General features: G+C 41.9%; 1 protein-coding gene and 2 gene segments (V, D, J or C); all 3 read left to right on the top strand.

Moving 5' to 3' along the window:
• Window positions 1-16293, top strand: part of LOC309399270 (immunoglobulin lambda-1 light chain-like) — a 205068-nt gene that overhangs the window by 111687 nt on the left and 77088 nt on the right.
• Window positions 1-16293, top strand: part of LOC309399272 (immunoglobulin lambda-1 light chain-like) — a 145329-nt gene that overhangs the window by 58221 nt on the left and 70815 nt on the right.
• On the top strand, window positions 1760-7023 carry LOC309399278 (vacuolar protein sorting-associated protein 29-like). The gene is made up of 4 exons (XM_081966979.1): window positions 1760-1902; window positions 3219-3410; window positions 5641-5876; window positions 6709-7023. The coding sequence occupies exons 1-4, from the start codon at window positions 1900-1902 to the stop codon at window positions 6824-6826; spliced, it is 549 nt and encodes a 182-aa protein (XP_081823105.1). The 5' UTR covers window positions 1760-1899; the 3' UTR covers window positions 6827-7023.

Genomic DNA, 16293 nt, shown 5'->3' with positions numbered 1-16293 from the left:
TAGGGTCTCCTGCTTGAGCAGAGGCTTGGACTGGAAGACCTCCAAGGTCCCTTCCAACTCTGTTCTTCTGTTAACCTCATCCGATGTTAGTGGGCTTTGGTCTCTTTTCAGTTGACTTTGATGGAGCTCAAGTCTCACCTGGCCATTTCTTCCTCTTTTGTTACTTACAGGGGCCTCAGCCCAATTTGTATTGACTCAACCAGCTTCCGTGTCAGCACATCTTGAAGGAAAGGTCCAGATCTCCTGTACGAGGAGCAGTGGAGCTCTGTCTGGTTACTACGTGTCCTGGTATCAGCAGAAATCCATCAAGCCACCCACACTATTGATTTATCAGCACGTCTACAGGCCTGCTGACGTTCCTGACCGATTCTCTGGGGCGACCGACAGTTCCAGAGCTACTTTAACAATTACGGGTGTTCAACCAGAAGATGAGGCAAAATATTATTGTCAGTCTTATGACAGTAACTGGATGTTTCACAGTGATGCCACCTGCACAGGGTAGTGAGGCGAAAACCTCCTTCTGCAGAGGGGTACTTTCAGTTTGCATTTCTTGTGGTGGTTTAGCACCCTTCATGCGTTGCAATGTGTGTCTTTTACACAGGTATCTATCACAGAAAAAGGCAAGTGAACGTGGGACTTAATAAGAAAATCCCCATGGGAGCAACAGATTAATGAATGCCACTAAAAGGCCAAACTGAGGATGAAAGAAGAACGGGACGGCAGAGAACGAGATGGCTGGATGGAGGACAGGAAGGCCTGGAGGAATTTGTCCATGGGGTCGCGATGGGTTGGACACAACTTGGCAACTAAGAACAAAACAACATAGACAAGATTATAAGATAGATGATAGATGATAGATAGATAGATAGAAAGAAAGAAAGAAAGAAAGAAAGAAAGAAAGAAAGAAAGAAAGAAAGAAAGAAAGAAAGAAAGAAAGAAAGAAAAAGAAAGAAAAGATGGACTACAAGGCAATTCAACCGGTCAGTCCTAGAGGAGATCAACCCTGACTGCTCTTTAGAAGGCCAGATCCTGAAGAGGAAACTCCAATATTTTGGCCACCTAATGGGAAGGAAGGGCTCCCTGGAGAAGAGCCTCTTGCTGGGAATGATGGAGGGCAAAAGAAGAAGAAGGGGACGGCAGAGAAGGAGGTGGCTGGATGGAGTCACTGAAGCAGTCGGAGTGAGCTTCAATGGACTCCAGAGGATGGTAGAGGACAGGAAGGCCTGGAGGAATGTTGTCCATGGGGTCGCGATGGGTCGGACACAACTTCGCAACTAACAACAACAGACTCTTGCTTCTTCACATTGTTATAATCATTCCAATGAACCTCACAAGAAATTCAGGACACAGCACAATCAAAGGACCCTTTCCTTCACTCTCAGAGTTGTCAACTCTACCAGAAAGAAAAGTCAACTCCCATACAGGTAATCCTTGAGTTGCGATCACCATTGAGCTCAACATTTCTGTTGCTAGGCAAGACAGATGTCAAGTGATGTTTGCCCTTCCTTGCCACAACTGCTAAGCATCCAAATGTTGATCCGCTGACCACGGGAAGGCTGCGACGGTTGTGAAAAACGGTCATAAGCCACAGTGCCGTTGTAACTTTGAAAGGTCACTCAATGAATCCTTGTAAGTCAGGGATGACCTTTACAGCAGATTTGGGCATTCAAACCAGACTGTTCCTTTAAAAGGAAGCCTTTGCAAGGAAGAACTTTCAGAATTGGGGTCGCTAAACTAAATACAAATAGAAAAAGCCCTTAAGAGGGAGTGGCTGTAGTTTTTGCATTGTCTTAGTAGTCAATCAACGGCTAACAGCTGACCTTTGGCAACCTGTATTCCGGCTTTTGTGTGTTTGCTTTGCAAGTTGATAACCCTCAGCAGAGTCAGAGAATCAGCAGGATGGTGAGTAGAGGGGAAAGATATTTTTAAAGTATCTTTTGTGCTGGTTAATTTAGAGTGGCCTACTTTTCCATCTGGAAGCAAGTCTGCTTGAGTTGAGATTCTAGGGAGAGCTTTAGGATGAAAGAGTGGGGGTAGTAGCAGAGGTGCCCTGTTAACAGAACCACAGAGTTGGAAGGGACCTTGGAGGTCTTCTAGACCAACCTCTACTCAAACAGGAAACCCTACACCATTTCAGACAAATGGTTATCCAATTTCTTTTTTAAAAAATCTTCCAGTGTCGGAGCAGCCACAATTTCTGGAGGCCAGTTGTTCCACTGATTAGTTTCATAGTTTAGTTTCATAGTTTTATTGGATTTATATGCTTAATGATTAATTTGTCCCAACTGTCCAGAATTTTCTCCTTAGTTCTAGGTTGGTTCTCTCATGTGTATGTGTTGGAGTTCATCTTTTTAAACGTATTTAGTTTTCAAAGCTCCGGGTTTTCCAAAACGTTTTGGCAGTTTTAAGAGAATGACTCATTGGCTTGAATAATTAGATAGTTGCCTTTATCTTCACCATCTTCCCCTTGGTGAATTGTCCAAAACAGGAGAGTAATCTTTAACAATACACTTAGCTTTTTAAACTGTGAAGCCGGTAAATCAATCAGTTTGGTTAATGTTTAGAATTTCTTTTTTAAACGCTTGTGATTGGTACCAGCTTAGAAAGAACATTTCTGGGAATGCCCACCTAGGCTGCATTATCTATTTTTGACAAATGTTGAATCCCCTTCATTCTCCCCTTGCAACCGACCCTATCTCAGGGTTGCCTCTTTAACATGTCCTCGGTTTCTGTTGTCCTCAGTTACAGAAAGCAAATTTGGAAGTGGATTGCATTTATTTGGAAGGAATTGAACCAAGGACTACTGAATGTTGTAGTGCAGGGGTGTCGAACTGGATTTCTTCGAGGACCGGATGAGCACGGGCTGGCGGGAGGGGGGGAGCGAGGTGGAGATGGGATGGGCGCCTCCTGCAGCACTTTGCCAGCCAAAACGGGGCATGGGGTCCTTGTGTGACTCAAATTTGGCCTCCATGGCACCCCCAAACAACACGACAAGCCGTGAGAGGCCACGTGGAGGCCTCTCACAGCTTGTCTTTGGCTGGCAAAGTGCTGTTAGAGGCTGGGGAGGTCGTGCAGGAGGCCATGCAGGAGGCTCACGGCCAGCCCCACGGGCCAGATTTAAGTGCCCCACAGGCCGCATCCAGCCCGCAGGCCTTGGGTTTGACACCCCTGTTGTAGTGAATTCTCTGCTGTATTTCTTTACCTCTTTTCTCCTTCAGCTGGTACTGGTGATTGGAGACCTTCACATCCCACACCGATGTTGCAGCCTTCCAGCCAAGTTTAAAAAGTTGCTGGTTCCAGGCAAGATCCAACATATCCTTTGCACTGGGAACCTTTGCACAAAGGAGAGCTACGATTATTTGAGGACACTGGCTGGAGATGTCCACATCGTTAAAGGGGACTTTGATGAGGTAGTTCCACCGAGGTTGCTAGGTTGATGAAGGAGCATCTATTTGCCATGTTCTGGAACTTCTACTGATATTGTGGTGGTGGTTAGCAATGCTTTCATGCTCCTTAGACTTAAACCCACTTTAGCATTAGACTGTTGAGCTAAAAACCTACCATTCCCAACCATACCATTGTCTATCTGCCAGTTGCGAAGCCACAACAGTCTACGGGAAGTGACCGAGGTGGCCAGGGCACTGGATGCGAATTTCACAGCATCAAGAGTAGCATCGGCCGAAAACTGAGAGGCCGCCAAAATTTTTGTTATATCTTGGTGGAGGCGCTCATCCTGGATTGGAGTGCGCTCCTGAAGCTTATGGAGCCACATCGCTGTGGTGCGGTTAAAATAGGAAGTGGCAGCCGCCGCTTTTACCGCCCAGGCGGAAGCATTAAAGTTTTTCCTTAGAGTAAGCTCCGCCCTCTTATCCGCTGCATCTCCAGAGACTACAGGGGAGGAGGAGACCAAAGCGGCTATGGCGGTGTCTATATTGGGAAGCTGCAAAGGTTTGCTCCACATTATAAAACCGCCAGTCATTGCTCCCGGGTTGGTGAAATTAAAAGGGCGAGCCCACTGATTTTGGACCGCCTCCAAGAATAAGGGAGGTGCACGGATCTCTGCCTTATTAGTGGCTGTGTTGGAGAACATAGCCATGTCAGGATCCCTAGGTGGGGGAACCGTAGGGTCCCCAGTACCAATCTTGGCGGTCTTACGAGTCTTCTGCAATAACAGCTTAAACATGGCTGGAGGAAGCAAGGCCGAGGATGAGGGGGCATCTGGTGGAGCGGAGTCCTCGTCCTCCGAAAATCCCATGTCATTGTAATTGTCCTTCCCCCCTGGTAGAGGCTTCACTCACTACAGATGGGGAAGAGGCCCTAGAAAATTGGCGCCCCAGGGATCTACTAGAGCAGGGGTGTCCAAACTTGGGAACTTTAAGATTTGTGGACTTCAACTCCCAGAATTCCCCAGCCAGCCATTATGATATACTCAAAATGGCCACCACAACTTTCTAAAATGGCCGCCCGTCACTCAAATTATAATATACTCAAAATGGCCACCACAACTTTCTAAAATGGCCGCCCGTCACTCAAATTATAATATACTCAAAATGGCCACCACAACTTTCCAAAATGGCCGCCCGTCACTCAAATTATAATATACTCAAAATGGCCACCACAACTTTCCAAAATGGCCACCCGTCTCTCAAATTATAATATACTCAAAATGGCCACCACAACTTTCCAAAATGGCCGCCCGTCTCTCAAATTATAATATACTCAAAATGGCCACCACAACTTTCCAAAATGGCCGCCCGTCTCTCAAATTATAATATACTCAAAATGGCCACCACAACTTTCCAAAATGGCCGCCCGTCACTCAAATTATAATATACTCAAAATGGCCACCACAACTTTCCAAAATGGCCGCCCGTCACTCAAATTATAATATATTCAAATGGCCACCGCAACTTTCCAAAATACAATACAATAATACAACACAATACAATAGTAGAGTTGGAAGGGACGTTGGAGGTCTTCTAGTCCAACCCCCTGCCTAGGCAGGAAACCCTATACCGTTTCAGACAAATGGCTATACAACATCTTCTTAAAGACTTCCAGTGTTGGGGCATTCACAACTTCTGGAGGCAAGCTGTTCCACTGATTAATTGTTCTAACTGTCAGGAAGTTTCTCCTTAGTCCTAAATTGCTTCTCTCCTTGATTAGTTTCCACCCATTGCTTCTTGTCCTGCCCTCGGGTGCTTTGGAGAATAGTTTGACTCCCTCTTCTTTGTGGCAACCTCTGAGATATTGGAACACTGCTATGTTGTTGGCCGCCCGCCTTATTACAATGGTCCCAACGGAGAGTTAGGACAACGAGGAGGCTCCCAGATTAATCTGCCTCCTCTTTTGCAGCTTCCTTTCTCACCGCGGAGGCTCCTCTCTTGTTAACGAGCCTCCGCACGCCTCAACCACGTGCGCGCTCCCTTAAATCGCTCTAGCCAACCCCCTGCCCAAGCAGGAGACCCTACACCATTTCTGAGAGATGGCGGTCCAGTCTCTTCTTGAAAGCCTCCAGTGATGAAGCTCCCACAACTTCCAAAGGCAACTTTTGTTCCATGGGTTGATTACAATTATTACTATTGAATAATAATCAAAATAGAATTATTATTGATTAATAATTGACATGATTCTTTGCAGGGCACGAGTTACCCCCAGCAGAAAATTGTCACTGTTGGACAGTTCAGAATTGGTCTGATTCATGGCCATCAAATTATACCTTGGGGGGATCTGGCCAGCTTGGCAATCCTCCAGAGGCAGCTGGACGTGGACATCTTAATATCTGGTCACACTCACAAGTTTGAGGCAGTAGAACATGAGAAGAAGTTCTACATCAATCCTGGTTCAGCCACAGGGGCCTACAGTGCCCTGGAAAGGTGAGAATTACACATTTTGAGGAGTTTGTTTCTGGAGAGCATCTCTTTTCATTTGCTGGTTTTTGGGTGGATGATCAGGCATGGCCATCAAATGGAAAACATTGGAGAAGACCCAAGTAAGGCGAAGTAGAACATAGAATAACAGGGTTGGAAGGGATCTTGGAAGTAAAATAGAATAACAGAGTTGGAAGGGACCTCGGAGGTCTTCTAGTCCAACCCCCTGCCTAAGCAGGAAATCCTACACGACTTCAGACAAATAGCTATCCAACATCTTCTTAAAGACTTCCAGTGTTGGGGCATTCACAACTTCTGGAGGCAAGCTGTTCCACTGATTAATTGTTCTAACTGTCAGGAAGTTTCTCCTCAGTTCTAAGTTGCTTCTCTCCTTGATTAGTTTCCACCCATTGCATCTTGTTCTGCCCTCAGGTGCTTTGGAGAATAGCTTGACTCCCTTTTCTTTGTGGCAGCCCCCGAGATATTGGAATGGAATGGAGCAGAATAGAGCAGAATATGGAATAGAATGTATAATGTATAATATAGAATGTAATAGAATGTAACAGAATAGAATATAGAATATAGAATAGAGCAGAATAGCAGAATAGAATAGAATATAGAATATAGAATAGAGCAGAATAGCAGAATAGAATAGAATATAGAATGTAGAATGTAGAATGTAGAATGTAGAATATAGAATAGAGCAGAGTAGAACAGAACAGAATTCTTTATTGGCCAAGTGTGATTGGACACACAAGGAATTTGTCTTCGCTACATAAGCTCTCAGTCTACATAAAAATCACTTCCTATTTCAACTACAAATGGTTCTTCTTTCCAGGGATGTAATTCCGTCCTTCGTTCTGATGGATGTTCAGTGCTCCGTTGTCGTTACCTATGTGTATCAACTCATTGGAGACGAGGTGAAAGTAGAAAGGATTGAATACAAGAAATCTTGAAATGGAATGATTTCCCCCGGATGTCTATTTCATCTAGAAAGTTGAGCAAATTGCTCACATCCGTTGCGGTGCTTGAAGTTATTTGCCATGAATTTACAGAGCCATCTGAATATTGGAAAGTAACCTTTTTCGATATATTAAAAAAAAAACCTCACCAAATTTGGAATCGTCAAAAACTTCTATTATGGCGGCTGATGGTGAAAAAGAGCAATGGCTGTTTCCATGTCCCAAATGTTTAAGTTTCTGTGTTTGAATAAAGCTGTTTTTTTATGTGCATGCATACCTTGAGAAGGTGTCATTTCTGAAATACAAGGATTGGGGTGGAATGGTTGACTTTAACATGGCCTTAAGGAATACTTAGTGTTTGTGAATAAATCAAAAGGTCAATGTAAGTCTACAAGGGGAATGTAGAGTGGGTAGCAAATTACCAAGGACAAAGTATGATATAGCTAATGTTGTGGGAGAGGTCCAGGCTGAGCCCAAGGGAGGGGTCAAACACATCATCAGGTGTCCTTTATGCCCACCAGAGATTTAAATCCAGCTCACCATGAATTCCTTATCTACCACCAAATTGCTTTGACTGTTAGTAGTTCAGATTCTTATAGAGAGCTCAAGCTTGGAATCAATCTTTATACCCATTTGAACTGCCTGGATCTCCTGATTTCTCTGGCGCTGGACAGGTGGCCCTTGGAAGTGACCCAAGAATTGTCCTGGAGATCACACAACTTGGGATGGACCATGAGAACCATCTGCTTGTGTTTGGCCCACAATCTCCAAAGAGGTACTAAGTGCTGCAAAGCAGGACTGAAGACCATAAAATGGTGCTACCCTCACTTCCAAGACCTTCTCCAGATCTTCACTACACTACGGAATGATGTCTCCTTCTTCCAAAAAAGATTGCATTTGTTTGCAGAACTTGCAAAAAAAGAAAGAAATCCTACGGATGGATTTTCCTTCCCATCATGACCACATCTGGCAAGTTATTTCCAGGTTGAATCTCTCCTTGATCAGTTTCCATCCATTATTCCTTGTCTGGCCTTCAGGTGCTTTGGAAAATAACTTGACACCCCCCTCCCCTCCTCTCTGTGGCAGCCCCTCAAATATTTGAACACTGGTGTCATGGCCAGACAAGGAATAATGGATGGAAACTGACCAAGGAGAGATTCAACCTGGAAATAAGGAGAAATTTTCTGACAGTGAGAACAAACAACCAATGGAACAGAAGTTGCCTTTGGACATTGTGGGAGCTTCATCCCTTGAGACTTTCAAGAAGACTGTCATTTGTCAGAAATGGTGTAGGGTCTCCTGTTTGGGCAGGGGGTTGGACTAGATTACCTACAAACTCCCTTCCAACTCTGTTATTCTATATTCTACATCTCCCCTGGTTTTTCTCTAATGTCTATTATGAGTTATGAAATATAGAAGCATTCCAGAAGCAAAGCATGTGGTCCTTCCCCAAATGGGCATTTCTTAAAAATACAAACCAAATGTCAAGAATTTGGAGAACGTTATCAGACAATATTATGTTCTTATAAGATGCATATTTAACTTAACTTCAGCAATGTTCAATCTTTCTCCTATGTTCTCTTTTTGGATATATTTGACGTTGGATGTTTCCTATTAAATAACTTATCCATCTAGTCACGCCTGATAGTTAAAACAGTCACAAATGCGACTATTTTTTGAATGCTTAGATCCTCACGTTAGGAAACATGAATGAACTTGTAGTTCTACTGAGTGGATCTTTCTGATTTGGGCAACCCTGGTTCTGTCTTCTGCCAATGGACCAAGCTTTTGCCTCATAATAGTTGCCTGAATTTTGTTTATGCAAATTTCTCCTCTGGTCGTTTGCTTCTATTTGGAAGGTGTCACGCATGGCTAGCCAACTCAGCAAAAACCCAAACATTTGCATGGATGCCATTGATGCATTCTGAGAAGATTTAAAGAGAGCAGGCGGAGAAAGATCCCACCGCAATAAACGTCATTTTCTTTTCATCTGTCTAAATCTGCAGCTGTAGATAACCTACCATGATCTGGTCAATATTTCTCTTTGCCTTTCTAAATTACTACTCAGGTAAGGAAGCATGGGCATTGAGCCTTGGTGCAGCTGTAGTGTTTTGGAGAACAGAAAATCTCATCGTCGTGATCTTTTTTCTTCTTCTCCATGAAAGCAAAGAGCTAGAAAACACTTCAAAAATGTGCTATATTTTCAATGAGAATATTTTTTAGCTCAGGGGTTGAGTTTGAGGGATCCTTGGTGCTCTGACCTTGGTTGTTTTCTTGAAAATGTTTCATTATCCTAACTAGGCGACGCCACCAGTGGTGAGAAAACCCCACTCCCCACTAGCACTGATGATGTTACCTAGTATGGGTAATGAAAAGTCTTCAAGAAAACCACTAGAGCATCAAGTGGTGCTCACTAGATGCTTCATATTATACTTTGCTGGCATTCTGAAAAGTCTAGAAAACGAGTCAAATATCCGTTGCTTTCTCTTCTCCAAGGGGTCAATTCACAGTCACCATGGATCCAGCCAGCCTCCATGTCTGTCTCCCCGGGAGAAACGGTGAAATTATCCTGCACCGTTAGTGGAAGTTTGTATACTATTTCCTGGCACCAACAGAAGTCTGGCGGGGCTCCTCGGTTTGTGCACTGTTCGAGTTGCAGCAGGGGTGACGGGATCCCGAATCGGTTCACGGCTTCTGTCTCGGGATCCATTGGATATTTAACCATCACTGGAACCCAGGCTGAAGACGAGGCTAATTATTACTGTTTGATGTGGCATAGCAGTGCTAACTCGTTACACAGTGGTACAATCTGATGAGGAATTGAGACAAAAACCGCCTCTCGTCCTCCACAGCAGCCGAACGTAGAAGTCCTTAGAAAGCGTAATTCGATGCAGGAGTGAGACTTATTCTATTAAAGACACAAATCCACCGAAGTGCTGTTTTACATGTTCCCAGGTTCGGCTTATGGCCGCTCTCACAGCCATAACCTGTTTTTTGGAATACACAGAGACCCAGTTGGATGTAGCAGCAAAAGTTTACTGGTTACAAGAAACATTTGCTCTTTCTCTCCTCTCTGCTTTTTCAAGAGGCAACTGGACTTTATTTGTTTTTTTCCCCCTCCTTGAAAATGTTTCAGTTCTCATCCAAGAAGCTTCTTAAGTTCTGACTGAACGGTGGAGGAAGGAAGGATTTGTATTCCTTGCAGTTATCTGGTCATTAGCGGAGAGGCTCATAGAGAGAATGCTAAGGACCAGATGACTGCAAGGAATATACATCCTTCCAAAATGAAATAAATAAAAACATAATAAATAAAAACGAAAATAAAAATAAATAAATAAAAACAAAATAACTAAAAACAAAATAAATAAAAACAAAATAAACAAAAATGAAATAAATAAAAATGAAATAAACAAAAACGAAATAAACAAAAATGAAATAAATAAAAATGACATAAATAAAAACAAAATAAATAAAAGTAAAATAAAAACAAAATAAACAAAAATGAAATAAATAAAAACAAAAAAACCCAAAATAAATAAAAACGAAATAAATAAAAATGAAATAAATAAAAGTAAAATAAATAAAAGCAAAACAAACAAAAATGAAATAAATAAATAAATAATAAAATAAAAACGAAATAAATGAAAACGAAATAAATAAAAACGAAATAAATAAAAATGACATAAATAAAAACAAAATAAATGAAAGTAAAATAAATAAAAATGAAATAAACAAAAATGAAATAAATAAAAACAATAAAACCCCGAAATAAATAAAAACGAAATAAATAAAAATGAAATAAATAAAAATGAAATGAATAAAAGTAAAATAAATAAAAGCAAAACAAACAAAAATGAAATAAATAAATAAAAAATAAAATAAAAACAAAATAAATAAAAACGAAATAAATAAAAAAAACGAAATAACTAGTTGAGGCATTCGCCAGGGGTCAAAGCTGACTTGTAGAAGCTCGTGTCTATAGAGCCAAAGTTGCTTCTACCACAATCGCGCATGCTTGGTCTTTGTTTTGCCGTGATGTCACCTCTCCCCCTGAGACCACATGGGCACAGAATAGATTTGCATAAAGTGCTATTTTGTAACTCTGGGTTCAATTTAAGAAAGGAGAACTGTGTCTTTTTTTTTTAAAAAAAGGCTGCCTTCCTTGTTGAGAAAGGATCATGGAACAGATGTTGCTTTCCCTTCTATTTCTCAATTCCTTGACAGGTAAGACTTATTGGAGGGAATCATCTGTAGTATATTTATTCATTTTATTTTAGTTAGTTAGCTAGTTTTTCAAACATGTACAAGATAATAGGCCTAAGTATAAACATGGACATGAACACAGGAAATGGGGACAGTAGGTCAGGGACGGAAGGCAGGCTGGTGCATTTATGCATGCCCCCTTTACTGACCTCTTAGGAATGAGGTGAGATCCACGGTAGACAGTTTAAGGTTAAAGTTTTGGGGGTTTGAGGATGTAACAACAGAGTCGGGTAGAGCATTCCAGGCGTTGACCACTCTGTTGCTGAAGTTGTCTTTTCTGCAATCGAGTTTGGAGCAGTTTACCTTGAGTTTGTATCTATTATTTGCCTTTGTATTATTATGGTTGAAGTTGAAGTGTTCATTGACAGGTAGGACATTGTAGCAGACAATTCTGTGTACTAAGCTTAGGTCAGACTATAGGCGGTGTAGTTCTAGGTTGAACAAGCCCAAAATTTCGAGCCTGGTGGCATAAGGGATTCTATTGTGAGCAGAAGAGTGGAGTAATCTTCTCATGAAATACTTCTAGGCTCGTTCAATTGTATTAATGTCCGTTATACAGTGTGGATTCCAGACAGGTGAGCTATATTTGAGAATCGGTCTGGCAAAGGTTTTGTATCCCCTAGTTTGGAATGTAACACTAGATTGTGGAGTCCTTGGTAATCTCTGAACTTGGTTATTTACTTGCAGGCATTTCATTACCCAACTAGGTAATGTCTTCAGTGCTAGTAGGTGTGGGGTTTGCTCCCTGCTTATATTCAGTACTGGCCTTGCCATTGTTGGAGAAAGTGTGGCTTTCTCTTTAGTAGGTCTTTGATTAAAGGGTTGTGGATCCTATTCAAGAATCAGGGTTGGGTTTTGTGGTTGTTTCTCAAAGGTGCCACAGAGAAGAGCTATTCTCCAAAGCACCAGAGGGCAGGACAAGAAACAATGGTTGGAAACTAACAAGAAGAGAAGCAACCTGGAATTAAGGAGAAACTTCCTAACAAAGAGGACAATTAACCAGTGGAAGAGCTTGCCTTCAGAAATTGTGGGCACTCCATTACTTTTTAAGAAGAGACTAGACAGTCACTTAACTGAAATGGTATAGGTTCTCCTGCTTGAGCAGGGGGCTGGACTAGAAGGCCTCCAAGGTCCCTTCCAGCTCTATTCTGTTCACATTGTGAGCTGTCATACTATCTGTTTGCTTGCTTGTCATTAACCTGCCATTTAAAATTTGTATCTCCCAGGTGTTGTTTCCCAGGTTGGATTGATTCAACCAGCTTCCCAATCTGCAGTTCTTGGGAATACCATAACCCTCGCCTGCTACCTGATGATTGGTTACGAAGACTACACGGTCTCGTGGTACCAACAGAGAGCAGGGCAGTCACCACGACTTGTGTTGACTCCCAGTTACTCCAGAGGCCATGGGATCCCCAATCGTTTCTCTGGCTTCAAATCAGACAATGCATATTATTTAACCATCACCAACGTCCAACCAGAAGATGCAGCTACGTATTATTGTGGAGGAAGCTTCGGTTTTGCATAAGAGCCAACGATGCAGTCAGGCGAGGATGTGAAGTTGAAGCTGTTCTCAACCGTAAGAAGAAAAGAGATGTTTACCAAACATAAAATGTTCTTAATTCTCCATTAAGAATGAGTGACTTTGGAACTTTAAGGTACATTTTCTAAAATGCCAAGCGTCCAATTCTATGCTGATTTACTTGGAAGTAAAGCCCTTTTACTAGAGACAGATGGTAGTTCAAACAAACATAGAATTGCAGGGTCAAAATTCCACTGAGAAGATCTTTTTGAAGCCTTCAAGATAATCTGTGCTTTGCTATCATGATAAAACCCAACAATTTACATTGGTTTTATTGTTGGCTTTGGAATTTCATTGACTTCAAACCCAGAGGTGATCTTTCACATTTGTCATCTGAATAGGGTCCCAAAGGTGCTTTTTCAGGATGCAACTGGGCTTCCTTGTTGTTGTTGTTTTTAAGATCTTTTACTTCTCATCCAAGAAGCTTCTTCAGCTCTGACTGGATGGTGGGGAATGGAGCTGAAGAAGCTTCTCGGATGAGAAGCGAAACATCTTCAAATAATAAAAAAAGAAAGTCCAATTGTTTCCTGAAAAAGCATCTTTGGGACAACCTGGATGACTGAGAATCTCCATAGACATCTGTCTATCCAAGACTGACTGTATGTCACTGAATGAGTTATTGAATACATTGTAAAATAAGAATTCCTCTTTTTAAAAATAAAATACTGTCAATATTGCGCTAACATTTTGTGCTCGTTTGATCTTTAGACACAAGAGGGAGTTCTTGGTTCATTTTGCTACACTGGGCAAAATGCCATAGCTTAACTTCTCTACATGCTCTCGTCCACAGCACTAAATTTTTTAAAAATTCTCCAATCTATGATGTCCTTGGTTTGCATACGATTCATAGATGGGAAAAACCCTCTCCATACACAATGCTTTGCTTCATCGTCTGTGTTGGATGTTTTAAGAACAAACTAAGTTTGTAAACCAGAATGGCCCACGGGGCTCCCTGTCCTAAATTGTGTTAACCCAATTGTGGTTTCTCCATCTAAGTTCAGATGACCCACTGTTCTGGAAATCGATTGACCAGGTTGGGTTTGCACAACTTGCTAGGATGAATTGCGGTTGGCTTGTTTTGAGGTTCACGAAACAATAGTGGCCACTCATAATGTATGTGTGCATGTACAAATGTAATGTCAGGGCTGCTGCTATCTTTTCTTTTGGATTTTGGCCTGCCACACTTTCTATTATTCTACTATGCCTCTTCGATTGTGGGAAAATGGGAGGTGGGATTGTACGGAGTTAGATGATATGTAGCCATAACAAGATTCTTTCTAGAAAGCCAAGGTCATCCTTTGTCTCTGAACCTCTGCACTTGACCAGAACTGGATGGGTGGAACTGCCAGCATGGCAGTGGAAGATTGGACCATGCAATGGGTTGGTGGGTGTGGGGCAAGTTCGTAAACTTTCAATGGATTGGGGAAAACTGGACTCGGAGATGTGCCAACATGGCTCTTTTAATAAATTGGAACTTTGAGCAATACTTTGTCTTGGACTCTGATTTAATTTTGGATGCTGTTTGGAACCCTGAAACGTAATCTGAACGGCTGTGAATCAAGTAATGTCAGATGACCTGGGAAGCTTCAAAGTGTTAACCATCCAAATCAAAAAGTCAGAACAGAAGCTGTCAATTCACACAGCCCTAGTGATTGCACATTCAATGTTCACGTAAAGGAGGAAACTAATGAAGAAGTTAAATACTCCCTCAGTATGAGTGAAGTCCAAAAGAACAAGCCAAATCAGTAGATGAAGATGAAAATAACGAGTTGCTGAAGAAAGAGGTTCTCTTGGAGAACTCATTTCTAGAAAAAAAAATCCAGAATGCTTATACCTCCATCTATACATAGCAGCTTTCAAATCTTCAGTTTGAGAAACACTTCTCTTCCACTTACGGTAAGGTCATCTTGGAACTCACTTGGAAAAAGAAAGCAAATAGAAATCTGGCTCCTTGATAAATCTTCTGGAGCACAAAGGGAACACAGAACATAGAATAATAGTTGGAAGGGATCTAGGAGGTCTTCTAGTCCAACTCCTTGTTTGAGCAGAAGACCCCTACACCATTTCAGATAAAAGACTATCTAGTCTCATCGTAAAAGCCTCCGGTGATGAAGCATCTGTAACTTCTGAAGGCAAGTTATTCCATTGGTTGATGGTTCTTGCCGCTAGGAGATGTCTCCTTGGTTCTAGGTTGCTTCTCTCCTTGGTTAGCTTCCATCCATCGCTTCTAATCTTGCCTTCTGGTGCTTTGGAAAATAGTTGGATCCCCCCATCTTCATAGGAGCCCCTCAAATATTGGAAGACTGCTATCATGCCTCCTCTAGTCCTTCTTTTCACTAGACCAGACATACCCAATTCCTGCAACCGTTCTTCATCTGTTTTAGCCTCCGGTCCCCTAATCATTCTCATTGCTCCTTTCTGCACTCTTTCCAGAGTCTCAACATCTTTTTTTAAAATAATATGATGACCAAAACTGGATGCAATATTCCAAGTGTGGTCTTACTAAGGCTTTGTAAAGCGGTACTAGCACTTCACCTGATCTTGGTTCTATCCCTCTATTAATGCAGCCTAGGATGCTAAGCCTATATTTTAAGGGGAAGGTTTAAAGCCAAAGAGTAACCAGAATATTTGCATAAACCACTTAAAAGAGGTGATGTGCCTAACCCACGCTCAGGCATCCAATGAGTCTTGATTCTATGCATCCAACATGTTTTGGAGGGTCCTTCTTCTCCTCTATTGCTGCTCAGGTAAGGGGCAAAGTTTATCGTCTACAATCTAAATTAGACATGTTAGGAATGTTCTTTCTCTTCTGTTTAAATTGATTGTCGCTGCCCCACTTGGGTGAGTGATCTGAACCCTCTCCTCTCTGTCTTCCTTTTTATTTTATTTTTTTATTTTAAACGTTTTTTTCCCATTTTCAAAACATAATCACATGTATACTATTACAAAGCCAACATCATATTGTATTATTAAATGCTTACATCAATTCATCTTAGCATCAACTCCCAAAAGCAATTATTGGCTCTTCTGCTCTCCATACACCGTATTTGTCCTTTATCCCGCACTTTCTTCTCCCTCTCTCCTCTCCCTCCCTACCTCCTTTCTTCCCTCTGCCATCCTTCCCTTCTCTACTTCCCCTTCCTCTCTCCTTCTCCTCTCTCCCCTTTCCACTCCTCCTTTCTCTCCCCCCTGCCTTCTCTCCTATCCCTCTCTTCTTCCCTTACCTCTCTCCTTCTCTCTTTCCACTCCTTCTTTCTCTCCTCCTCTGCCCTCTGTCCTATCCCTCTCTTCTTCCTTTAACCTCTCTCCCCTATTTTGCACTCTTCATCTCATTTACCTGGTGTATTTCAGCTTCTGAGTGAGCATCATTTTGTGTTGATGGCATTTATAATTCCTTTTCAGTATACATATTTAATTTTGACATGTATCTTCCTCCCTTTTTTTTTTTTTTTAAAAAGAGAGAACAAAAAAGAATACATAGATAGTCATTGTACGTTTTTGTCTTCCTTTTTAGATGTCCTCAGCCAGGGTCTCTTAACTCAGCCCCTGAAACTGTCTGTACCTCATGGAGGTGAGGCGCGATTTCTTTGCACCCTCAGCAGCGGCTTGGAGAGCCAAA

This window comes from Natrix helvetica (genome assembly GCF_964273705.1).
Source record: "Natrix helvetica genome assembly, chromosome: 14".
NCBI classification, from domain to species: Eukaryota; Metazoa; Chordata; class Lepidosauria; order Squamata; family Natricidae; genus Natrix; species Natrix helvetica.
The sequence above is the reverse complement of the archived record's forward strand: the minus strand, read 5'-3'. Positions and strand labels throughout refer to the sequence as shown.